The 23249-nt window shown below is 45.3% G+C and overlaps 5 protein-coding genes across 5 annotated transcripts; 3 read left to right on the top strand and 2 right to left on the bottom strand.

The window, feature by feature from the left end:
* LOC8079545 (endonuclease 1) lies at positions 1619 to 3968 on the bottom strand. The gene is made up of 9 exons (XM_002447136.2): positions 3636 to 3968; positions 3325 to 3505; positions 3143 to 3250; positions 2987 to 3042; positions 2724 to 2807; positions 2494 to 2589; positions 2307 to 2371; positions 2104 to 2177; positions 1619 to 2008 (listed from the first exon to the last, which is right to left on the bottom strand). Exons 1-9 carry the CDS (start codon positions 3753 to 3755, stop codon positions 1872 to 1874), a joined length of 921 nt encoding a protein of 306 aa, XP_002447181.1. The 5' UTR covers positions 3756 to 3968; the 3' UTR covers positions 1619 to 1871.
* LOC8079544 (uncharacterized protein YnbB) lies at positions 4360 to 8148 on the top strand. The gene is made up of 12 exons (XM_002448562.2): positions 4360 to 4682; positions 4800 to 4910; positions 5011 to 5073; positions 5166 to 5279; positions 5395 to 5544; positions 5646 to 5723; positions 5994 to 6215; positions 6284 to 6370; positions 6721 to 6840; positions 7045 to 7137; positions 7330 to 7419; positions 7582 to 8148. The coding sequence occupies exons 1-11, from the start codon at positions 4416 to 4418 to the stop codon at positions 7387 to 7389; spliced, it is 1365 nt and encodes a 454-aa protein (XP_002448607.2). The 5' UTR covers positions 4360 to 4415; the 3' UTR covers positions 7390 to 7419; positions 7582 to 8148.
* Positions 8187 to 11284, bottom strand: LOC110436664 (cytochrome P450 734A1-like). Its single transcript, XM_021464115.1, has 4 exons — positions 10687 to 11284; positions 10357 to 10604; positions 8871 to 9228; positions 8187 to 8758 (listed from the first exon to the last, which is right to left on the bottom strand). Exons 1-4 carry the CDS (start codon positions 11197 to 11199, stop codon positions 8339 to 8341), a joined length of 1539 nt encoding a protein of 512 aa, XP_021319790.1. The 5' UTR covers positions 11200 to 11284; the 3' UTR covers positions 8187 to 8338.
* Positions 14530 to 19017, top strand: LOC110436404 (syntaxin-52-like). The gene is made up of 8 exons (XM_021463489.1): positions 14530 to 14706; positions 15066 to 15157; positions 16039 to 16255; positions 17427 to 17528; positions 17698 to 17798; positions 18021 to 18121; positions 18200 to 18244; positions 18519 to 19017. Exons 3-8 carry the CDS (start codon positions 16041 to 16043, stop codon positions 18648 to 18650), a joined length of 696 nt encoding a protein of 231 aa, XP_021319164.1. The 5' UTR covers positions 14530 to 14706; positions 15066 to 15157; positions 16039 to 16040; the 3' UTR covers positions 18651 to 19017.
* Positions 19105 to 23176, top strand: LOC8068444 (dentin sialophosphoprotein). The gene is made up of 2 exons (XM_002448561.2): positions 19105 to 20472; positions 21886 to 23176. Exons 1-2 carry the CDS (start codon positions 20269 to 20271, stop codon positions 23032 to 23034), a joined length of 1353 nt encoding a protein of 450 aa, XP_002448606.2. The 5' UTR covers positions 19105 to 20268; the 3' UTR covers positions 23035 to 23176.

Here is a 23249-nt window from a genome sequence, read left to right as displayed (position 1 = left end):
GAGGAATTTGGGCTCAACGTCATCACGGGCTCCTTAGCTGGCGCGGCGCTGGTCGATGGGTTGGGCCCAGACCTGGGCACTGCGGTGTAGCAGAGCGTGGCCAGCACCGGCCGCCGATGCCGCTGGCATCTCGGCGCACCTTTCCTGCTCAGTGGATTGCGGCGCGCTGGATCCCTTGACAGCGACGGCGGCATGGCCCTGCTTCGGCAGCTCCTTGGATGTCTCGCCACGCAACCCCGATCTCTTAGCCTTTGGCCACCGCTCCGACACCCCGCCGCCACAGTCCCGCCCAAAGAGAAAGAGGCCTCACCCGAGTGCATCGAGACCCGCTCCGACAGCCGCCTCCGGAGCGGCACCCCTGCCGCCACAGTCCCAGGCGAAGAGCATGCCTCACCCGACGGCGGCATCACCTTCGCCGCAGTCCCGAGCAAAGAGGAGGCCTCACCCGACGGCTGCATTGGGACCCACTCTGACCATCTCCAGAGCTTCATGTACCGGAGGTTGACGAGAATCTGCGCAGCGCCAACCTGCTCCGGATCCTCTTTCTCCACCGCCGCCATGCAGAACCGACACCAGCGGCGGCTGCACCAGCAACAAGCGCACGCCCCCTTACTCTACCCTACGCTACCGCCGGCTCGGTGCTCGCTCTCTCGTCTCCGGATATAGAGATGCGTCTTGAAATACGAGGCTCCTTTTCTTGGACAAGGAGGAAATATGGGGTCAGAGAGCTCCATGGCGTGGGCGCCCCTCTCCTTTCTTATATCCCACCCCGCCCACGTGCAAATCGTAGAGCATCTCCAACAGTTATGCAATTGGAATTTGCCATTTGTTGGAATTTGCCAAGTCCCTAAACGTTTTGCCAAAAGAAAAATAAGTCAATCTCCAAGTGTTTGGCATTTTTGACTTGGCATTTCCCAAAAATAGTGGACCCAACTATTTTTGTCTGGGATCTTTTTTTGTTTGGCGTGCTTCGCGCGATATTTTTCCTCTGCGTGGAAATTTCCGTCGTCCGTCGTCGCCAGTCCACGAAGTCGCAAGTCACCGTTGTTTCTGTGAATCACGGCCTCCCGGTCCGCCAGTCCACGAAGTCGCAGTTCGCCAGAGTTCCGTCGCGCGCCAGTAGTTCATGAAGTCGTAGGTCGCAGAGTTCACGTCGCGCGGGAAAGAAGAGTTCGTGCGGGGAGGAGGAGTCCTCGCGGGAAACTACCGCAGCGCGTGGGAAGGTCGCGCACGGCAAGGAGTCCAGAAAACTCGGAATATCAAAAATGCCAAGCCATTGTGCCTATGCAAAAATGCCAAGTTTGGTCCATCAAATACCAAGTTTGCCAAAATGCATAACGGTTGGAGAGCAATTTTTAAGGTTTTTGGCAAATTTCTAGAATGCATAGTCCAATTGCATAACTGTTGGAGATGCTCTAAGAGACTTCTAAATCCATAGGGAGGGAGTATACTATTATTTGTGTATATAGGTTTATTTAGGCTTTTTAAAGCCTAATTAGTCCATAACTTGATAATGGGGTACTAACACTGAATATGATATTCTCATGGGACACAGCTAAACTTTAGCATCTGAATTTAAACTGTTAAACACCATCTTGTATATAGAAAGATGCAGAGATTAGACGCAGGAGTCAGTTTTTTTTTTAAAAAAAATATCTGCACTGCACAAGCTGCTGTCCACGTCCACGTGCAATTTCTTGAGATCAGACTTGAATCAATAATCATATGACAGCAGCTAGGTAACCAAGACACGACGTACGTGGTTAACATGGATTAGACTGACGCAGCAGGAGTCCATCAGGTTAATTAAGGTTACAAAGTAGCCGCGTCGCGTCGCGTCGCGCGCGCGCGATCGGGTCCGGCCGGGTCCATCAAGACGCGGCGGCGGCGGCCGGCGGCACGTCGCGGTTGTGCGCGCCGAAGATCCTGTTGAGGAACATGGCCAGCCGCACCCCGCCCTGCGCGATCCGCCGCGACACGATCGGGAGCCTCGAGTCGAAGTAGTCGTCTGCAGGCGATCGAGGCGACAAAATGGATTATCTATCCACTCAGCAGCTCTAGTTGACACGGTGGTCGTCTGTGTGCCCAAATTAACTAACTTACCGGACAGTGTTTCCCCTTCACGGACGCCGCTGTACGCCCACTTGCACGCCAGCTCTATGCTCTCGGTCGCGTACCTGTTGCATTGCATTATTACATCGCGTCGCATCGCATCACAAAGTTAGTAAATTAAATGTCTGTTTATTAGCCATAATCCAAAAGAGTTAACTAAGGAATATATAATCCATAGTTTCAGAATGGCTAACTTGGTTGGGCAAGACGAGAGGTCTTCGCAGTCTGTCCAAGCCGACACATCGTCAGACCAGGTACCCTGCGAACAACACGTCGTCGAGAAATTAGAGTCGTGAGACAATGGCATGTTTCTTTGCTTGGACGAACGAAGGATTAGATACATAGTCCCGGATTCCCCCGGGTTCCTTTCACATCACTTGCCTTGGTGAGGTTGTGCTCGAGTTGCTTGCGGAAGGCGTCCATGTCCTTGCCGTAGAAATCGGCGAGAGCTGTCTGTATGATCTCCCTGTCCCACACCTAAAAACGACCAATTCCATCGGACAACATTAGTTAACCCAACAGTGCGGGATGATTAGGCTAATAATCACACTGACGGATGGAATCATGTGCAATGCATGCAAGCAAGGATCGTGGGGGAGGTCGTTAATTACGTGATGGAGGTTGGATTTGTGCCGGAACCACCGCAGCTCTATGGAATTGCCGCCTTGGTCGCTGGTGAATCCCACGTGCATTGGCTGCAATGCAATGCAATGACACAGGAAATCAGCCATGGCATTCACTTTATATTATGAGCTAAGCATGACACGGTAGTGTTCATGGTAACCGGCAACGTATGAGATCGACTGACACGTACGTGGAAGGGATAAATAAATAAAAAGAAGAAGAAAACAAGTAATTAAGCAGGTTAGATTACCTGATGAACATCTCCCATGAAGTGCGACAGGAACAGAAGGGCTTCAGTCAGGTTGTCTGCATTGCGTTCCAACAAGACAGACAGTGTGCATGGTTAGAAACACACAGAAACATTTGGTTGACAAACACCACCAGCACCATTTCTAAGCATCCTTACATCTCCGGTCGGCGCTGCCGTGCTTGTAGTGCAGCAGCTGGGACGTGAAGTTGGCGATGGCGCCGGCGACGCACATGTCCTTGGCGCCGTCGGGGCCGTGGCAGTCCCCTGCTCACCAACAACACCATATAAACCTTTCTGATCGAGCAATCCATTCCATAGGCGGCCATTGAAGAGCTTACTCGAGTAGTCGAAGCTGCAGGCCTTGTCAGGGGTGTCGATGAAGTGCAGCGGGCCTGTCCACTTGTACTTGTACCAGTGCCTGACCTGGTCCGGCCACACGCACAGCGCCGACAGGTCGCCGCCCACGTCGTCCGGGAGCAGGTTCCTCACGGCGTGCGCGGCGTCAGGCTCCAGCAGATCCTGCAAATTAAAGGTAATAATAAAGGCGCCCAACCCAACATCCTCCTCTGTTTCATCAGCCAAGCCATCCTCTGAACTCTCTACGCCGTACACGAGATGATACATGGGCGTCAAACGATCCGGTTTTTACCTGTGCGATTTGGCATGTGAGCATGTGACCCTCTTTGCTCCATGACCGCGCCGCCGGCAGCGCCGACGCCAGAACCACCAGACCGAGCGCCGCGGCTCGCAGGAGCGAGACGGTGGCCATCGACGACGACGACGACAATGGCGGCGTTGCTCGCAGTGCCGGAGTGGAGCTTGGTTGAGACGATCGACTGAATGCCGCGGCGTTTTGGGACGGTGATATAGGCGGTGGAATGGAACGCAACGGACGGTGAGACGGCCTCTAGTCTTTTGCGTGCAAGCATCGTGTTTCTTGTTCAGGGCCGTTCCTCGCCATGCTTAACATTGCTTTGCTTAGCTCCAATGCATGCTTCTCCCACACTTGCTGACTGGCCGGCGGACGGCGGTGTCTGTAGCTCGTGTTTCTCCAATACTAGTGCTTCAGTTGCGTCGTCTCCTTCTTAGTTTTCTCCACCTGTGTCCAACGCTGCTTGGCATCCTGGTACAAGCAACGTGGACGGGGACGCGATGCCTGATGCTGCAAGCGTTGCCATTAGTGGGTGTGGGCGTGTGGCCGGCCGCTGCTTCGGCGTGCACGCCCACGCAACGGATACTGGGCCGAGCCCAAGCTGTTGGTCAAAATGGGCCTGTCCAGTGTTGGGCCCATTTCAAACGGCAGCCCGTTGCACGAGGAAAGCGAAGCGATCGACGGGGATAAACTCGCCCGAGCCAAATCCAGCGGCGCTGCCAGTGCCAGCCGGCGGTTGGTTCGCTCGCTCGCTCGCTTGCTGCCTGCCGCGCGGCGATGACGGCCACCGCCAGCTGCTGCTCCAGCCCCGTCGCGTGGGCGCGGCCACGAGCCGCCCCCGCAAGCGCGAGCGCGGCAGCCCTGCGCGTGGGCCGGTGTCCCGCGGTAGCGGTCGCGGTGGCGGCGCCCGACGTGGCGTTCCACCCGGACGTGTCCCGCGCGGCGGAGTCGCTGCAGGCGGAGTTCCGCGCCGTGGACCGCGCCATCGCCCTCAACTCCTCCCGCGTCGCCGCCGCCTTCCGCCGAGCGCGCGTCGCCCCGCACGTAACCCCTCTCCCCCTTGGTTTCCACCCCTACTACAGCTCCTCTGCTTGGCGTCCGAGCTCAGTCCCGCAAGTGAACGCGGAGTCATCCCACGTGCGTTGCGTGCGTTTGTTTCAGCATTTCGGCGGGTCGACGGGGTACGGCCACGACGACGGTGGCGGGCGGGAGGCGCTGGACTCCGTCTTCGCCGACATCGTTGGCGCGGAGGCTGCCATTGTGCGCCCCCAGGTTCGACCACCTCACACAACACAATCTCGTTATTTTTGGTCCACCTTAACTGGGCTCCTCTCCTCTCTGACGAATCAACTAATTGCTCCACTGATGACAGTTCTTTTCCGGTACTCACGCCATTGCATGTGCGCTGTTTGCGCTTCTGAGGCCTGGGCATGAGGTAGGGAACAGCCGAACAGGACGAGCTGAATGAACAGGTCTCCGCACTGCTTCTGATTGACATTTGGACTGATTGAATGTTGGTTCCTGCAGCTCCTGGCAGTCGCTGGGCCGCCGTACGACACCTTAGAGGAGGTGATTGGGATCAGGGGGTCGGCCAATGTAGGGTCACTCAAGGATTTCGGAGTGGCGTACCGAGAAGTTCCGGTGCGTCAATTTCTCCCTTCACAACCCAGTAGTGCCTAGTGTGTGTCGTCTTGTGCTGTGGTGGAGCTGTGGCCTGTGGAAGTGTGGATGATTACTGATGAGGTTTCAGTTATAGCTTGCAGCAGATGGTGGCCTTGATTGGGATGCTCTGGCTTGCTCCATCAGGCCGGAAACTGGATGTGCCTTCATACAGAGATCTTGTGGGTATTCGTGGCGCAAGAGTTTAAGCGTAGCAGATATTCACAGAGCTATAGATTTGATCAAGGCAAGATTGTTGTGTTTTTGATGTGACTAGCAACGTTCTCTATCTATAGCAGCTTTTCTATGTGCTGATATTTTTTTTTCCTGGTTTTGATCTCATTGCAGATGCAAAATCCAAACTGCATGGTGATGGTTGACAATTGCTATGGTGAATTTGTTGAGACATCAGAACCTGCAATGGTGGTATGTCCATGATCAACGACACTATTTTTTGAACAGAACTGGCAGGTGCGCTGCCTTTTCATTCAGTAGATAGCAAAGTCTGAATATTTACAAGGAATGAAAAAGCTCTAAAACTAGTGAAGAACTACAGATTGTTCTCGTGTGCTTGACATTGCATCTGTAGTTCTGTACATCATTGATGAAAAGAGCAAAGAATGAAAAAGCTGTAAAACTAGTGAAGAACCACACTCTTGAAGACGTTCTCTATTTCATTGTGTGTTTTCATGGCAGGGAGCAGACTTGATTGCTGGCAGTTTGATAAAGAATCCAGGTGGAACTATTGCACCTTGTGGTGGTTATGTTGCTGGGAAGAAACATTTAGTTGAAGCAGCTGCAGCTCGTCTATCTGCACCTGGCCTTGGGGTGGAATTTGGATCAACACCTGGCCATGTTATGCGGTCATTGTTTCAAGGCTTGTTTCTTGCTCCACAAACGGTTGGAGAAGCAGTAAAAGTAAGTTTGCTAATTGCAAATGGTCGGAGATACAATGCATGCAATTGATGATATAATATGATCCACAGGGAGGATTGCTAATTGCAGAAGTCATGTCAGCCAAGGGGTACAGAGTTCAACCACTTCCGAGTGTTCCTCGCCATGACATTGTGCAGGTTAAATCTTGCCTTAGATAACTAGCTAGCACATGTATATAAAGACAAGCATGACATTGTAGGTCTGAAGTTTTTTCTTCCTTTTTCGTTTAAAAAAAAGGACCAGGCAGTTGTAATGTGTAACGCATTGACAATGCTGATATAGGGGAAAACAGACTGCAAAATAAAGATAAATGGATGAGAACATGATAATACAGACTGAAGGGATATTCTATTTATGAAATCCAATCTCAGACAGAAGGCCAACCCTCTTTACAATATTTCATACGGCACATCTTAGTTATAGCATGTGTTAAATTTTTTTAAGGCCAATGAACAGATGATGAGAACTTCGAAAAATAAAATTGCAGGCAGTGGAGCTTGGCAGCAGGGAAAGACTCATAGCATTCTGTGAAGTAGTTCAACAAACTTGTCCAGTAGGATCTTTCATCAAACCAACTGCTGGGGAAACCCCTGGCTATGCTTCAGAGGTGTGTTTGTACCTTCCATCATGGCATCATTCTTACACTTCATGCTGTTGTTTTTGTTATGATGTATAAATAGTTTATTTCATGAACTTACTTTCTGATGAAATATACACATGTTCTAAATATTACATGCTCCACTGTTAAACTGCATACTTTGCTTGTTTTCTATCAAACTAAAAACTATAGTGACTAACCCACTTAAATCAGGTCATTTTCGCTGACGGAACATTCATAGATGGAAGCACAAGTGAACTATCATGTGATGGACCCTTAAGAGATCCATATGCTGTCTTCTGCCAGGTGAGCTGAGAGCTTGAGATCCTCATGTAATTTTCACTCGCCATTTGTGTCGAGTTTGACCTCTTATTTTCCCTGTTGCATGCAAGTGGTTCCAATACTTAATCTGGTGCTTAGAATCTTAGACATGAGACAGCAAATAAAATCTTTCCTCATACTTGCACTGCTCATCACCATTGAAATGTACTGGCGCAGGGAGGAACACATTGGACGCAGTGGGCGCTTGTCCTTAGTGATGTTCTGAAGGTCATATAACATTGTGGTGTGATAATACTCACATTTCTGGTATGGACGTGCTCTTTTCCTATCCTAAGTTCCTAGATATACTTGTTTACCGGAATGATTGGTATTGTGCAACAAATGAGTGGCAAATTTGCAATTTCCTCTTTTCATAGCATTGGCCATGAATTGCTTGAACATTTCCTTGCAAAATTCATAACTTTGCAGGTCTATGAGTGAATCCCTTGTCACTCCTGAATCCCACATGCATCAGCTGAAAGGACAGAGGAATTAGCCTAGTTGTGGGTTACAGTTACATGACTAAATCTAAATGAAAATTGTGTAAGAGTTGAAGCATGGCATAAGGAGGAGAATGTGTCGTCAAAGGGAAAAGTTCAGTAAGACTGCCTAATGAACATCCCCCATGAAGCGTGGCAAGCATAGAAGGGCTTCAGTCAAGTTGTTACGTCGTAACCATACAGTGGTTACTGGTTAGAATACGCAAGGACACAAGGCATTTGGTTGAGAGCAGCACCTTTTGCATTTCCGATCGGTGATGTACTTGTAGTGCAGAAGCTGGTAGATGATTACATGGCGATAGTGCCGGATATGTTTGTAGCCAAATGCAACATAGAACCTGGATTATGATGATCAAGCAATGGCTCAGATTCCACCGAGCACGAGGAAAGCCTAACTAAAGCACGAACAACCCTATAATAGCATCTGTCTCCAGGACAATGTTGGCTGAAAATACTGTTTGCTGATTTTGTGAAAGAAAAACATTGTTGAATGATTGGTAGATTTGACAGATACGCTCAAGTGAATAGGAAGCCTCCAGCAAATTACTGTATTGTATATATAGATTATGGAACAAAACAAGAGGCTTATTTTACGACTTTATATTCAAATCTAGTTTGACACAAGAAACAAGTATCAGGCACCATATCAGCACGAAGTGGAGTTATACATGTGCTACGATAGAATTCTAAATCTTACAAGCAAGAATTTGAGCACCGTATTGTGGCCGGGTGTTCATCATGAGTATTGGTGCATGAACATAGGATGGCGAGACAACAAACGTGAAACGCTGAAGGATCATTGCCAGTGCCACTTTCGCCTCGACCATGGAAAGATTCTTACCAACACATACTGAAGGGCCCATGCCAAAGGGTAAGTATGCACCGAGGTGGTACCTCCTGTGGCCATCAGCAAACCTCCATGGATTGAACTCATCAGCATCTGCGCCCCAGACGCCGGTGTCACGGTGAATGTCGATGATGGGGAATTCAAGCTGTGTGCCGGCAGGGATGTCAAGTTTGCCTAGCTTGATGTCCCTAGTGGCAGTCCTGTTGACAGCCACAACTGGGGGATACAATCGGAGTGTTTCTTTTAACACCATATCTACCTGTTCTCATGCCAACATTATAAGAGCATTAGTCAAGTCTCAAGAGGAGAAAGGGGTGCCACAATATTCGTAGAGGTATATATGTTAGTCATTCAAGGAATATATGACTCACAATTTTGAGATTGCTCAGGTTTTCTGCATTAGGATGCTCGAATTTACCACACACCCGATGAACCTCATCACGGGCCTTGTCTTGCCATTCTCGGTTCGATGCAAGCAGAAGTGTAGCCCATGTCAACAAATGAGCCGTTGTTTCCTTCCCGCCAAAGTAAAATACCTTGCACTCTTCAATTATCTCTTCAATGTCCATTTTGAACTTGCTCAGTGCTTTGCTAGCTGACAGCATCAACCCGAGCAAATTTTTTGCATCCTCACATTTCCTTCCATTGATCTCGATCAACTTGCGCAACAAATTTTGGAGTTCCAAGTTTAGGCTCTGCCTCCTCCGGTTCTTATTTGTTGGCACAAACCTATGAGAAAGAGGCCACACGCTCATATATATATGTTATAGTGAATTTCATTGGTGCTTCTTGAACTTGTCGGTTCTTGCATCATAGTCCCATTACATGCAATTGACACATTCCTAAACTTGTACTAGTATTACCATTCTAATGCAAACCCCTAGCACCGCGCCACACACATCTCACCCACGCGCCTGCAGCCACCAGTGTGCTCACCCCCGGCATCCCATGCCTGACAACACTACATCCCATCATGCCGCCATGCAATGTTTTCAAGACGGCTGGTCGTGTCTGGACACCGGGGGACCGCCCAGGTCGTCCAGGACGAGTAGTCGTCGTCCAGGACGATTAATCGACCCTGGACGAGTCCCCTAGACGTCCTGGTCGTCCCCTACACATATGGGGACTGATATATACCACATATATTATGTAGCTATATACAATACACATTATACCAAATATATATACATGTTCTAGGCTCTAGAGTCTAGATAATTCAGCTGGCCACTTACCTGGCTGCTGGTGCTGGACGGGAGGGGAGGAGAGGAATGAATGTGTTGTGCTGAAATGAGTGAGGGGTAGACAACATAAACCCTAATGGGCTTGGGCCAAAATATAAGGCAGCTAGCTAGGCCCGAACTCTGAGATGCAGCCCATCTACTGACTGGACCATCTCCTGACTGGACGCCAGACAACCTGGACGGACGATTAATCGCGATTGGACGACGACTAATCGGACGACCAGTTTTCTGGTCGTTCTGGCCAAGTCGGAGGCCCTGGTCGAGTACCTCCAACCGTCCAGGACGATTAGTCGCGATTAATCGGACGTCTTGAAAACACTGCCGCCATGTCATACCCTTGCCGAGGGAGACGAGGAAGCTTGCGATGGTGGGGACACGGTGCGAGAGGAGATGGTGAGCATGAGTTATCTCTGTTATCTTTTGAGAAATATTTGTGCTTACCATAGTTTGAATCTAGTGGTAGATACTAATGACATGTGATTGTTGTGGAGGGATTAATTCAGCTAGAATGTTCTATAGTTTGAGAAAAATTTCGAATGATTTGATACTTTATATTTTAGAAGAGGGAGTTGTGAAATCCACTCTATGCCTTCGGAAGAAATGAGACAAATCTTACCTGAAGCCAGGAATATACACCGTCCTCATTGCAAGAGCAACAAGTTTGCCCTGTTCTTGTTGCAACTCAAAAATCCGATTCCCCTCCTCATAGCTACTTCCAAACGCCACATGGGAAATGACATATGCACTTAAAGTGTGGAACCCTTGGTAGACATCTACCTCAAACTCGGTATGGCGGCTTTCACCTTGGACCTCCCATGTGTCCAACATAGATGAGGTGATAGCTGCTATCTCTGGTATCCAAGCCTACAGAAATTTCAGATTTCAAAAGATGTGTACTATTTCCAATCATCAGAATGCTTGCATGGTCGGTCGATGGATCGATCACCTTGACTCGCTCCATGTTGAACGCCGGCGCAACCACACGGCGGTGGCGCGCCCACTTATCCCCGGAGAGCCCCGGCAGCCCCTGGCCAAAGAGCTGCCGTGCGAGCGGGTTCCCGCCGCCAAAGCCGGACTTGTCGAAGGCCTCCGTGGAATCAGTCATCACAGTAGCCACAACGTCATGGTCGGAGACCACCAGCCGGGCCCGGGGGCCGAACCAGTACACGAAAGGGCGGCCGTGCCGCGCCGACCACTCGTGGTAGTGCGGCACGACACGGGAGAGGACGCCAGCGTGGTGGAAGGAAGCAAGGGGCGGCGAGGACTGGGCACCCTCCAGCATTGCGCGGAACTCGGCCGCGTTGCCGGAGAGCAGCCGGCGTGGGGGACCCTTGATGCCCTGTAGCCGGAAGCGACGCTGCAAGCGCCACGGAACCCATAGGAGGCAGTACAGTAGACGGATAACGCACGGCACTGTGACGAAGAGGGAAGTGAGGAAGACTGAGAAGACAGCAGCCATTGCTTCCCTGATCGAGGAGATGTTCTTGCCTTGCGGATGTGACTCCCATGGAGGAGAAGCGAGCAGTTTTTACTATATATATAAGATAGCATATATGGAGTATATATATAGCAGAAGCTATTTACATAAAAAAATAATAGAAGCTGTTCATCATGTCAGATGTCTCTTCTGTCCCTTATGTTATGTTAATTAGATTATTATCTTTCAAAACGTACTGTTAGCTGTACTTGCATATATTGTTCATCAATTTCCGAAGAGATTTGATTCTCTTAACGTCAGACCACATGGTTGGTTATTGCTTGTACGCACTTGCTTCACATCAAAACGTATCAGGGAAGTTTTAAATATATCGACCCCGTAGCTTGCTGCTCATCGTGTCTCCTCTCTTCCTTTGATGCTGATCTTTTAAAATTGTGCATCTTATCTTTCAACATCATTAGTGATTGATTCTCTTAAAGTGTGTGTGCCATATGGGTTGTCACTTGTAATATAATAAGTGTATCATTCGCTTCAAAGTATATAACTCTCTATATTTTAAATTGTGTAAGTCATTTTATCTTTGTTCTAATAAGTGAAACATCTCGGCCCCTAATTCAATTTTGGGGATTAATGTTGACATAATCAGTGTGACTAACGTGTATTTTGAAGCAATATTTAGTAAGGTTGCAATGACGATAATTGATTGGACAATTATAGTCTTCATGACCTTAATGTTGAATTTGTTTCAGCTAAACAAGGCTAAGGACAGACTAGTTCTAAATACATTTGGAGTTGTGAGGCACTTTAGATGATAGCATGCATGAGAATACAGACCAAAGCAATAATCTATTTAGGAAATCGAAACTCAGACAGAAGGCCAACCCTCTTTACAATTTCATATTCCACATCTCAGTGGAGCTTGGCAACAGGGAAAGACTCATAGCATTCTGTGAAGTAGTGCAACAAACTTGCCCGGTAGGATCTTTCATTAAGCCAACTGCTGGTGAAAATGAAACTCCTGGCTATGCTTCACAGGTATGTGTGTACCTTCCATCATGACATCGCTCTTACACTTCATGCTATATTTTTGTTACAATGTAAAAACAGTTTATTTCATGAACTTATTTTCTGATGAAATATACACATGTTCCAAATTTTACATGCTGCGCTGTTAAACTTGCATACTTTTGCTTGTTGGTCTATCAAACTAAACTACTGAAGTGACTAACCCACTTAAATCAGGTCATTTTTGCCGATGGGACATTCATAGATGGAAGCACAAGTGAACTATCCTGTGATGGGCCCTTGAGAGATCCATATGCCGTCTTCTGACAGGTGAGCTGAGTTCCTCATGTAATTTTCACTCAGGGCCATTTGTGTCCAGTTTAACCTTGCCCTGTTTCATGCAAGTGGTTCCAATACTTAATCTGGTGCTGAGAATCTTTCTGACACAGCAAATAAAATCTTCCCTCTGCTCGTTACCATTAAAACCATTAAAACGTGTTGCCTCCGTACTTATAAAGAAAGTTATTTTAGATAAAGTTTATGTCAAACAATGAGAATATAAATAATGAATAACTTTTAAATTATTAAATTTGGAATTGTAAAAATCATATAAATAGATATGTCTTGAAAAATAAAACTATACATATATTACTTTTTGATAAATACTTTTATAAAAATAAGGAGTCAAATTTAGGTTTTTAAGATCATGTTATTGTTCTAAATGACTTTCTTTATAGCCTTATGAGTATGGAGGGAGCCGCAGGGAGGAACACATTGGACACAGTGGGCGCTTGTCCTTAGTGATGTTCTGAAGGTCATATAACTGCGGTGTGATAATATTGTAACATTTCTGGTATGGCCATGCTCTTCTCCTACCCGAAGTTCCTACTATACTTGTTTACTGGGAAGACAACGGCCCGGTCGCGAAAAAAAGGAATGGTTAATATTGTGCAACAGTTGAGTGACAATTTTGCGATGTCCCTTTTTTTTCATAGCATAGGCCATTAACAGATAACAAATGGATTGATCACATCTATCCACCGATATCACAGATAACAAATGCAGATGTGTTCCAAGCTGAAGCGATCTCCGATCTATCGGAGCATATAATCCTTGAGATCGAAGCTTTATTGCGTAAGCAGTGGCAAATGCATGTCACAAGAGAAACCACATTTCCTGAAGCCGACATAACCAAACCAATCAAACCCGAACAAAGTCGGACGCAAAACAGAACATAGCAAAGCCTAGTGTTTTCTCGCGCAAAACAGAACCAATCGCTTGCTAAAAGGCCAAAGCACCAGCATCAGTAGTAGGCAATGACAACCTGACGGGAAGCAGGAGTGCAAGCTCGATCTGACAACCATCACCATGATGGAGCACTGCCAAGTGCCAACCCCGCGGTCTCTCATGGTTCGCCGAGTCCTGCATCCCCGCCGACATTGCCATCCCCGTCCCCATCTTAGCCGCCACCAATGCCGACTAGCTCCACCACCAGCACCAGCCTAGCCTCTGAACACCGACGAATGTCCCATCGTCTCCAAGCTCCCCGACGAGCTCCTTGACCGCGTATTCCCCTGCATTGCGCCGGGCACCGGAGCACAGGACGGCTCGCGCGGTGCGAGGGAATATAAAACATAAAGTTTGCTAAGTCTTAAATTAATATGAGAAGGGAAAAAAAAAGTTACCTTCAATGGTTTGGCAAAATTAAGTTTGTAAAACCCAAAGTGTAGATCCAGCGGTTATTTTTTCAGGTAAAAATTTTCTTTGTGCCGTCGACTCCAAGGTCTAAGCAATAGCTGACACCGACACACAAACCCTAGGCACCATGGAAACCCGATGCACATACGGGAAGGATGAATCTACGGTCATGGCGTACGTAACTCCCCCACCGCCGGCTTGATGAAGATCGTCTCCCCCACAGCCGGCGTTGATGTCCAGCGATGTGCAGAACCGAAAGATCGCAGCCTCCAACTTTCTACGTGAAGAAAACGACGGCGGCAGGGGAACCACACGGGGGAAGGAAAACGCGCGGAGATATACAATGTCAAGCGCAATACACGGTTGACATATATGTTAAACCTGGCTAGAAATTTGCCAAGCTAACCAAAATACAAAACTCTATTGTCAAACCGTTGAATAGAGGTTTTTAAAAAATTTTTATAAAAATAAAAATGTAAAGTCCATTTGCAAAACATGCTGCTCCAGCTTATCTTATCTTCACGGCGGAAAACTGAAGTCTTAAGTTAAAAACCAAAATGCTCACAGCCATCAGATCTTCATTCAACGGTTCATATGTAGGCACGAAAGCTACCCCAGTACCCCGCGTCCCCACTGCGGCACTGCCCCACACTCGGGCCTCCATCCTCCCTCCGCTTGCCCTCCCCCGCCCCACCTCCCCCGGAGCCGCCTCGCCGGGCCTCCTCCCTCCGCCGGATCCGCCCGGACGGCCCAGCGCCCTGACGACGGACGCCCGGCGCCCCGACATCCTAGCGTTGCCGTTGCCGATCCCCTTACCCGCGTCAGGTACGTGCACCCACGGCAACGGCGTCCCGTACCCTATTTTATATTTCTCATCAAACAAATTAATAAAAAGGCCTTGTTTAGTTCCGAAAAGATTTCGGATTTCGGCACTGTAGCATTTTCGTTTGTTTGTGATAAATATTATCCAATTATGGACTAACTAGGATCAAAAGATTCGTCTCGCGATTTCCAACTAAACTGTGTAATTAGTTTTTGCTTTCGTCTATATTCAATGGTTCATGCATGTGCCGCAAGATTCGATGTGACGGGGAATCTTGAAAACTTTTTGCTTTTTGGGGTGAACTAAACAAGGCCAAAGAAGAAAAGGTCCAACTATTGCCTCTCTTTCTTGCTGGCCACAGCTTCGTCAAAGACACGCGGAAAAAGAGAGAAGAGAAAGGGGGAGGCGATTCGACCTAGGCCCGGTTCCGATTTGCGCGTCCAGATTTACCAGGTTCGCCGATTCCTGCCCTGATCTTTCCTTTCCTCTAGGTTCTATTTCCTCCCCATCGGTAGCCGCCGGGTGAGGTTGCGTGTCTATTGGGATCTCGGGAGGGTATTTCTGGGGAACGGCGGCTGGGGATTTTTGTGTTTTTGTAAATGGATACGCGCGATTCAAATATCATGGGGGAATCTTTGGATTCATGGCGAATTCTAGCAGTTTGGTTTGGTCTTTCTGCGTTTAGCACGAGGCTTCTACGAATTTAGTGCAGTAGGATTAGTAATTGCTGTGAGGGGAGTTATCTTCTTGCAAGTTCTACAAGTCAGAATTGTGGTTTGAACCTGGGATGTTGCAGCTTATCTGAGAACCATCATGATTAAATACTGACCCGTGACCAACAAGCTGTGTTGAGGTTAGCTGCAGCGGAGGCAAGCAAATTTTTTGGCAATGGTCATTGTAACGAGTAGTCTTGTTTCTCCTAAGTGCTACCTTGGTGTACTTAGCCCATGCCTAGTTCTATCGTGCTTAATGCCAAGGGTAGGTGTGCTGGAAAAAAAATACTATTCTTGCAGGTTCATGATGTATCATTTGCTCTAGTCGAACAAAATTCTTCTACATATGCAAATCCTTTTCCATTAAGCTTGTTGTACTCAATAATGGCATTGATAGACAGAAATGCCTAGAAACTGTCTGTTGATAACTTGCTCGTAAGAGCTCCCTGCCTTTTCAACCACAGGTCTGGTGGTGCTTTACATGGATATGAAAGGGCTCTGCATGATACTAGTTTATTACAATGAAATTCTATGATAATGGGTTACAATGTTGTTGTTTATGCTATTATGCTTATCCAAATTCTGCTCACATGACATGTTCTGTCATTTTGAATTAAGCAGCAATGGCATCATCTTCGGACCCATGGATGAAGGAGTACAATGAAGCATCCAGACTTGCTGATGACATCAGTTCCATGATTGCCGATAGAGGGTCTCTTCCACAATCAGGCCCAGAAATTATGCGGCATACTTCAGCCATCCGGAGAAAAATAACTATTCTTGGGACTAGACTGGATAGCTTGGAGTCATTGCTTGGTAGAATTCCTCCAAAGTCAATGTATGTCCTGGTGCAACTACTTTTTGTAATTCTGTGATACTGATGATTGGTTGAGTGCTTGCAATGACACCATATTTGTTTTTCTCAAGTCTGATACTTAGCAATGAAACATACAGCTATTGAATCTTGGAGAACTTATTTAGACCAATGATCTGTTCTGTCAATTCCATATTCAACGTGTCCTTATAATCAAAATTGAGCAATATTGCATGCGGCCATAAATGAAGGATTGTGGTGTTAACAATGGCTGATACTAGATCTAGGGATGCAAAGTGGTATTCGAATGATTGAGCACTGGACTATGCCATGAATAAGTGAATCAATAAAGATAAACTCCTTAGGTGATGAAATGTAATGTTATGAAGCTGGCTATGTCAGGCACTGTACTAAAAATTGAGTTTTTTGGCTTATGTGCTGTGCATAATTTTACATTGTTCCAGAATAGATCATCCAATGGTTTGTTTTCTTGTAGAGTCTAGACCCCAGGTGGCCTAACCCAAATATTGGTCATGGCCAAAGTTAGGATAATACCAAATTTGTGTTATAAATACAGTGTTCGGTTTGTAAGTTGTAACCAAGCCAAAATTGGACTTGGTTGCAACCATGGAAAAAATTTCTAAAACAGTGATTGTCATGTGGGGCCCACATGTCAGTGATTTTTAAAATTTTGAAATATATCCATCATGGGTCTTTGTGTAGGTTAAATCACAAGTACGTTAATGGTATAAATGGATCACATACTGGGTCCAAAGATTGTTACAAAATGTGTGGCACTTGGACCGCTCTCCAGCTGATGCGTCAGCATTGCATCCCAGCCAGATTGCATGGGCAGGGCCAAAACTTGGATGCCTGCTGGGCACTGATCCAAACAAGTTATTACATGAAAAGAGTGTTAACTTATTGGTTATACTAGTAAATGGTTTCCTGCTTACAAATGAAAACATGATTCCTTGTTCTGCTGATTACTAGGATGGTGTGGACATCATTTCTCTAGATACATGTTTTGTATGTATAAGTTTAGAGAAAATTCATTATGAGAAGGATTTGCGTGTCAATGGAAAGATATGATTCCTTGACAAAGAACTTCATAGTTTGATGTCCAGACATTTACTCTTTTTTTCGTGCTATCAAACATTTTTTGCTTGAAATTGATTTATTTTGACTTGTGCAGCACTGACAAGGAGATGCATAAGCGCCAAGACATGCTTTCTAGTTTGAAGTCTAAAGCAAAGCAGATGGCAACAAGTTTCAACATGTCAAACTTTGCTAACAGGTCTGTCGTGCTAGCAATGATCTCTATAGGAACTCTTCCTTCCTAAATCTTGATCTATTTTTGAAACACATTAATTTACTGTATTCAAGTTTTCAGGTAAGTATTATTATGATTCTTTGTTAGAACTAGTATGTGAATATGTACCCTTTTTTTTTCTTTTCCAATTTAGGGAGGATCTGCTTGGTCAGAGTAAAAAGGCAGATGACATGAGCAGAGTTGCCGGGTTAGATAACCAAGGAATTGTTGGCCTTCAGAGGCAAATTATGAAAGGTATTGGTTTATTGTGGTTTGTTCAGTAGTGTTTGCTTGATGGACCTTACTAAAAGGGTGCAATAAACTGTTTGCATGGGATAATGTAGCACTGTTTCTTCACGCCATTTGCATTTCATATTTGGTTGGTAGAGATCTAGGTTTCTTGGAAATGACAGTTGTGGGAGCAAGGACCATTTCATGGTGCTTTATTTATTTGAGTTGTGTATCAACATTTTGCAGAGCAAGATGAGGGTCTTGAGAAGCTGGAAGAGACAGTGCTGAGCACAAAGCATATTGCGTTAGCAGTCAATGAAGAACTTACCCTGCACACAAGATTGATAGTTAGTGCCCCCTAACAAAAAACAGTTGTATTTGTGCCTTTTGCACTCGATGATAACTTCTTTATCTTTGTTTTGCAGGATGACCTTGAAGATCATGTTGATATTACAAATTCACGTCTTCAGGTTAGCAATTAGTATCAGTATTTAAAACGCTGCTATAGCTTAAACTACTACTACGTAGAATTGATTAACTGCTATTCCTCCCATTCGAAATTGTAAAGTTCTGAATACACTATGTGACTATGTCTAGATACATAGCAAAAGCTATTACTTAGAAAACCCAGAATGACTTACATTTTGTAAGTGGGAGTACTATGTAGAAATTTTTACTGCCACATGCTATTCAAACTTCTCAAGTTTGCAATGGAACACTGATACATAATTCTCTTTTGTTCAGCGTGTGCAAAAGAGGCTTGCAATTCTGAACAAGCGCACCAAAGGTGGCTGCTCATGCATGTGCCTGCTTCTATCTGTCGTTGCCATCGTGATTCTTGCGGTCATTGTTTGGCTTCTCGTCAAGTATCTGTAAAGAAAAGAAAGAAGCAGTCGGCCACCCTGCAGACCTCTCTCGAAATGCCCCTCGTGTTACCAGCGGCCTTTGCTTGAAAAGTCCCTTCTGTGCTACTCCACTGAAACGTGCAGCCCTTTAAAAATAATATATATACGGTGGTTTCATCTCCCCTTTGTGAGTGAAATGTGCAGCCCTTTAAAAGTAATATATATACAGTGGTTTCATCTTCCCTTTCGTGAGTGGAATGGTTATGTACATCGAATTTGGCAGACATGTGTATGGCGTTTGTCAGTTTGCAGTGACAAGTGTGGATTTATTCTGTGCTATAAGCACTCTATCTCTCAGCTACCGTTCTTGTGCATCGAGTAAATTCAGTTAAAAGTTATCTGTTGTGTGTGTTCTCATGGAACTTAATCAAAAGAAAACTTGCGATTTCAGATAGCCTGGGTGCAACTGCCATTTCCAGGACATGTTATAAGGTAATTTAATTTAAATGTCCTCTTAGATTTGTACACTCGTTCGATGCTTTTGGAATAGTCACCCATTTGCGTCCCGTGTATTACATTGTTTGCTTTCTTTTGTTTGGGACTGCATCTTTCATTCTATTTTCAAGTTAGTTTTTACCCTCACTTTTAATTATCCTTGTGTTTCCAGGACTATTTTGTAGGTTTGTTCGAAATTATTGGCTGAAGCAAGGTTAAAGTGTTGATCTGTGAATCGATAGGGATTATAGTGTGCTATCTTCCGGGATCAGGTTGCAGCATATAACGATGATTGCATCCATGGATAATCTTCAGTAAAATAATTTACATCGCGATGACAAGGGTTACAATGAGATTGTTACACATTACGATTGTTTGGGCTGAACCAATCATCAATGTGTGTTCTTCCTTTTTAATACAAAAAAAAAGTGCCAACGAATAATAAGAATCATGGGAACACTCCCATACACATTGTTCTTATTATTATAGGAATTTCTTGAAGATGGTGGACCTAAGTCACTTCATGTAGACATGTAGTCATCTTCTATATAATGCATTTTTCTTGACACCGTTCATGAATAATAACTTGAAAATTTCGTTGGAGAACTTCATGAGCTCATTATTTCCTGTTGACAGAAGATTTTGTGGTTGTACAAGATGGTGATGTCCTTTTTTGTCATTCTGGTCACTTCATTAGTCGGGGATCTCCTGATCCAGTGGCTGCTGAGTTTGATGGGCAGCGAACATGAACAATGATACTTTACTGTGAGTTCAGATGCAAATACAAGCATCCTAGTTAATATTGCCTAAATCTAACGATAACCATCAAAAGTCAAAGAGAGCCAGGCGTTATACCTCTCTCTCTCTATATGGCTCAAACAAATCAGTTACAGCTAGACTAAGATGAGCATGTGCATCACCACCTTGAAGCAAGTGAAGTATACACAATGTACACTAGCCCTAAGACTTGGCGCCACCTAGTGCCTCGTTACACCATTCCTAAGCAAGCTTAATACTCTTTCCAGAACCGAAGCAACCGAAAAGGAAACCCCAGTTTCTTCAAGCTGCTGCCACAGCATTTGCCCCATTCTGCAGTAAACAGCATCACAGGATCCTGCAAAGGGTGACCATAAGAGGGTGCATACACAGAGGAGATGGGAGCAAGCAAGCATAGATCAAGAAACCACACAATGGGCAGCAGCAAGAGAGTGCCCCCGTACCTTCTGCTGGTGTTGCTGGCCATCGGAGCCGCCGCGGTGAGCGTCGGCATCCTGCACAAGATGAGGGAGCGCCGTGTCCTTACCGTCCTCCTCCAGGAACGCGACCAGCAGCTCATCTCCTTCCAAGTACTCCTCGAGGTATTGGATATGCATGATTAGTTTGCATGCATCACCAATTGTGCTTCTAATAGATAGCTGTAGCTTGCCTGAATGTCTGTTTCTTTGTGCGTGCACTTTTTGACCGACTGTGTCAGTAGTGTCAGTAGATAATGGATACCCTGCTTTTGTCACCTGGAGTCCTGGACTATCAACTAATTAAGTACTCTTAATCAATAGGCTATCAGTTGAATTTATTCAACGATTTACAAGCTGTAACTGAAATTGATGCTTACAGTATCCATCTGAAGTTCTGAAGAAAGTACCGTTGGCTGATTTGTTATGAGAGAAAAACATAGTTGAATGGCTAGCAAATTTGGCTGATAAACTCAAGCGAATAAGACTTCACCTGTGCTGAAGACATGCAGGACACTAATAAACCACTCTGTCTGTACAACACTACCCAAAAAAGAACTTTATGTCCCCCGAATACATGACAGAATATAGTGCCCTCTAACTAACAATTCAGCACATTGTAGATAAATTTTGGCCCTTATACGGAGATTTCTTAATCGAAACAAGGGTCTCAGACTACAAGTATTCAATTAACTTCAAACACCTTCAAGTCTCTGGATTATATAGGGCCATTAAATTAAGCATAGTGCACTAAACTGAGCGCAAAAATATGAGTTAATGGAATACCACAACATCAGCTCTCTTTGAAACGTTTCATCATCAAATAGATTCAAAATGCATTGGTACATAATACTTCAAAAGTCGAGATCCATCAATTGAATATAGAGAATTGCCTGTATGCTTAGATCAGGGAATTCTTGTTACCACTGGTAAGTAAAATATAAGAAACAGTACAATATCATGCAAAGTATGATTCTATTTGCATTCGGTATTGTCATGACAAAACCATCATATTGCCAATTTAGAGTGTATGTAAGCACAAATTTTGCAGGCGTTTTAATGGAAACATGACGATTTACAGAGGAGCAGTAGAAAAACTCCCACGTTGAAAGATGGATACAACAAAACTACAGCGTTGCACATGCAAAATCTTTCTAAACCCAAACCATGAAGATAGTGTCAAACCTAGAATCTGCCTTCATAAGTTAGTCCATATAAATCACCCCAGGGAGGACTTCAACATTGACACTATTTGCAGATATACATTTATCTGGGGGCATCACATCACAGGTTAGTTTTAAAATGCAGGTAGCCAACTAAGTCGCTAGTATATTCAATTGAACATTCTCTTATTCTGCAAGTAAATACTGAGAATATTCTACCAGTAAGTACGGTCCACTTGTTGATGTAAACTGCAATAGCTGTAGCACTTTAGAGCATTCTATCTGCCTTTTCTGTTAGTTGTTCTATGAATTATCTATCCAGCCTGTTATTCAAGAACACCTCATCAACCAAACATTACTGTCTTGTTTTTGGCAGAAAGAAAAAGAAATTAATAAAGAGATGAGGAGGAAAGTTGACGAACTGGAAGCCAAAACATCTGTCCTGAGTATTGAGAGGGCAGAATTGAAAAACAAGCTCATGGATTCAGAAACTACCACCACATATCTTACCAACACCCAGAAAGAATTGGAAGCAGCTCTTGTGGAGAAAGAGAGCCATATCAACCAAATGAAAGAGAATGCAGCTGCTTCAAACCCAGATCAGACGACAACTATAAAGGAACTCCTGCAGCAGAAAGAAGCTGAGCCTGAGCTTGACAAATCCGAAAATTCCAGCGATTCCATTCCTGCTACAGCAGAAGATAATTCCAACAGTACTGCTATATCAGAGAGCAGCCACAATGATGAGAGCATTGTAGTGGGAGCAAACACCGAAAATGCAACTTCTGAAACTGTGGTACTTGACAAATCTGAAAACTCCAGTGATTCCATGTCTGCTCCAGCACAAGAAAATTCAAGCAACACTAATCCATCAGATAGCAACCACCAAGATGAGGGCATTGTAGTGGAAGCAAAAAACGTTAATGCAACTTCTGACCTTGTGGTACTTGACAAATCTGAAAACACCAATAGTTCTGTACCTGTTACAGCAGAAGAACAAAATTCCTACGACACCACTGCATGGGAGAGCAACCAACAAGATAACAGTTCCTCACAAGAACAGTTCTTAAAGTTAACAACCAACATAGAAGATGACCAGCTTCAAGAGAACAAAGGTGATGCCAATGAGCAATCAGATGATGCTCCAGAGGGAAGCCATTCAGATAAATCTGAGCTTCAGCAGGGGAACGAGGAAGTCAGCAAAGAAGAATCAGATGGCACAAGACAGGTGGAGGACCCTCAAGGTGAGGCCAGCAACCACAGCAGAGAAAGTAAAGTGCTGGAGAAGGAAAATGAGAAAGAAATAAATCCTGAGGGCACGAGCTCAGAAGACAGCTTGAGTGAAGCCAACCAAAACAAAACGCAAGCAGTGGAACCTATTCTAGTCCCCACAGATGTAAACCCCAGCACATCCACAAATAATGAGGAAAGAAGAGAAACAAACAAGAGACATAGAAGGAGAAGGTCCAGATCTAGAAGGAATAGGAAGGGCACTGTTGAGGTAGATGCCTCAGCAAACCCATGAACTTTGGATTGGAAATGGCATACTCCGAAGAGAAGTAGAGAAGAAAGAGAATAACATATATGCAACTGCATTTGTCATTTTGTAGCTGAAGGCAGCATAAGTAACAGTTATTATCATATTATAAATGGATTCCTTTTGTGGACTTGATTATGTAATGTATTTACACTTTATTTCCTGTACACACTTGCCTGTGTTGTAGCTCATCTGAAGTTCAA

This window comes from Sorghum bicolor, chromosome 6, assembly GCF_000003195.3.
Source record: "Sorghum bicolor cultivar BTx623 chromosome 6, Sorghum_bicolor_NCBIv3, whole genome shotgun sequence".
Classification (NCBI taxonomy): domain Eukaryota; kingdom Viridiplantae; phylum Streptophyta; class Magnoliopsida; order Poales; family Poaceae; genus Sorghum; species Sorghum bicolor.
The sequence above is the reverse complement of the archived record's forward strand: the minus strand, read 5'-3'. Positions and strand labels throughout refer to the sequence as shown.

Coding starts and splice junctions, on each gene's coding strand:
- LOC8079545 (XM_002447136.2), bottom strand. CDS start 3,755: ATGGCCACCGTCTCGCTCCTGCGAGCCGCGGCGCTCGGTCTGGTGGTT. Junction 3,043..3,142: donor CGGCAGCGCCGACCGGAGAT/GTAAGGATGCTT, acceptor AACGCAATGCAG/ACAACCTGACTGAAGCCCTT. Junction 2,178..2,306: donor CTCTCGTCTTGCCCAACCAA/GTTAGCCATTCT, acceptor GCAATGCAACAG/GTACGCGACCGAGAGCATAG.
- LOC8079544 (XM_002448562.2), top strand. CDS start 4,416: ATGACGGCCACCGCCAGCTGCTGCTCCAGCCCCGTCGCGTGGGCGCGG. Junction 5,724..5,993: donor CATCAGAACCTGCAATGGTG/GTATGTCCATGA, acceptor TTTTCATGGCAG/GGAGCAGACTTGATTGCTGG. Junction 6,371..6,720: donor CTCGCCATGACATTGTGCAG/GTTAAATCTTGC, acceptor ATAAAATTGCAG/GCAGTGGAGCTTGGCAGCAG.
- LOC110436664 (XM_021464115.1), bottom strand. CDS start 11,199: ATGGCTGCTGTCTTCTCAGTCTTCCTCACTTCCCTCTTCGTCACAGTG. Junction 10,605..10,686: donor TCAACATGGAGCGAGTCAAG/GTGATCGATCCA, acceptor AAATTTCTGTAG/GCTTGGATACCAGAGATAGC. Junction 8,759..8,870: donor ACCTGAGCAATCTCAAAATT/GTGAGTCATATA, acceptor GCATGAGAACAG/GTAGATATGGTGTTAAAAGA.
- LOC110436404 (XM_021463489.1), top strand. CDS start 16,041: ATGGCATCATCTTCGGACCCATGGATGAAGGAGTACAATGAAGCATCC. Junction 17,529..17,697: donor ATGTCAAACTTTGCTAACAG/GTCTGTCGTGCT, acceptor TTTCCAATTTAG/GGAGGATCTGCTTGGTCAGA. Junction 18,122..18,199: donor CCCTGCACACAAGATTGATA/GTTAGTGCCCCC, acceptor TTTGTTTTGCAG/GATGACCTTGAAGATCATGT.
- LOC8068444 (XM_002448561.2), top strand. CDS start 20,269: ATGGGAGCAAGCAAGCATAGATCAAGAAACCACACAATGGGCAGCAGC. Junction 20,473..21,885: donor CCTTCCAAGTACTCCTCGAG/GTATTGGATATG, acceptor TGTTTTTGGCAG/AAAGAAAAAGAAATTAATAA.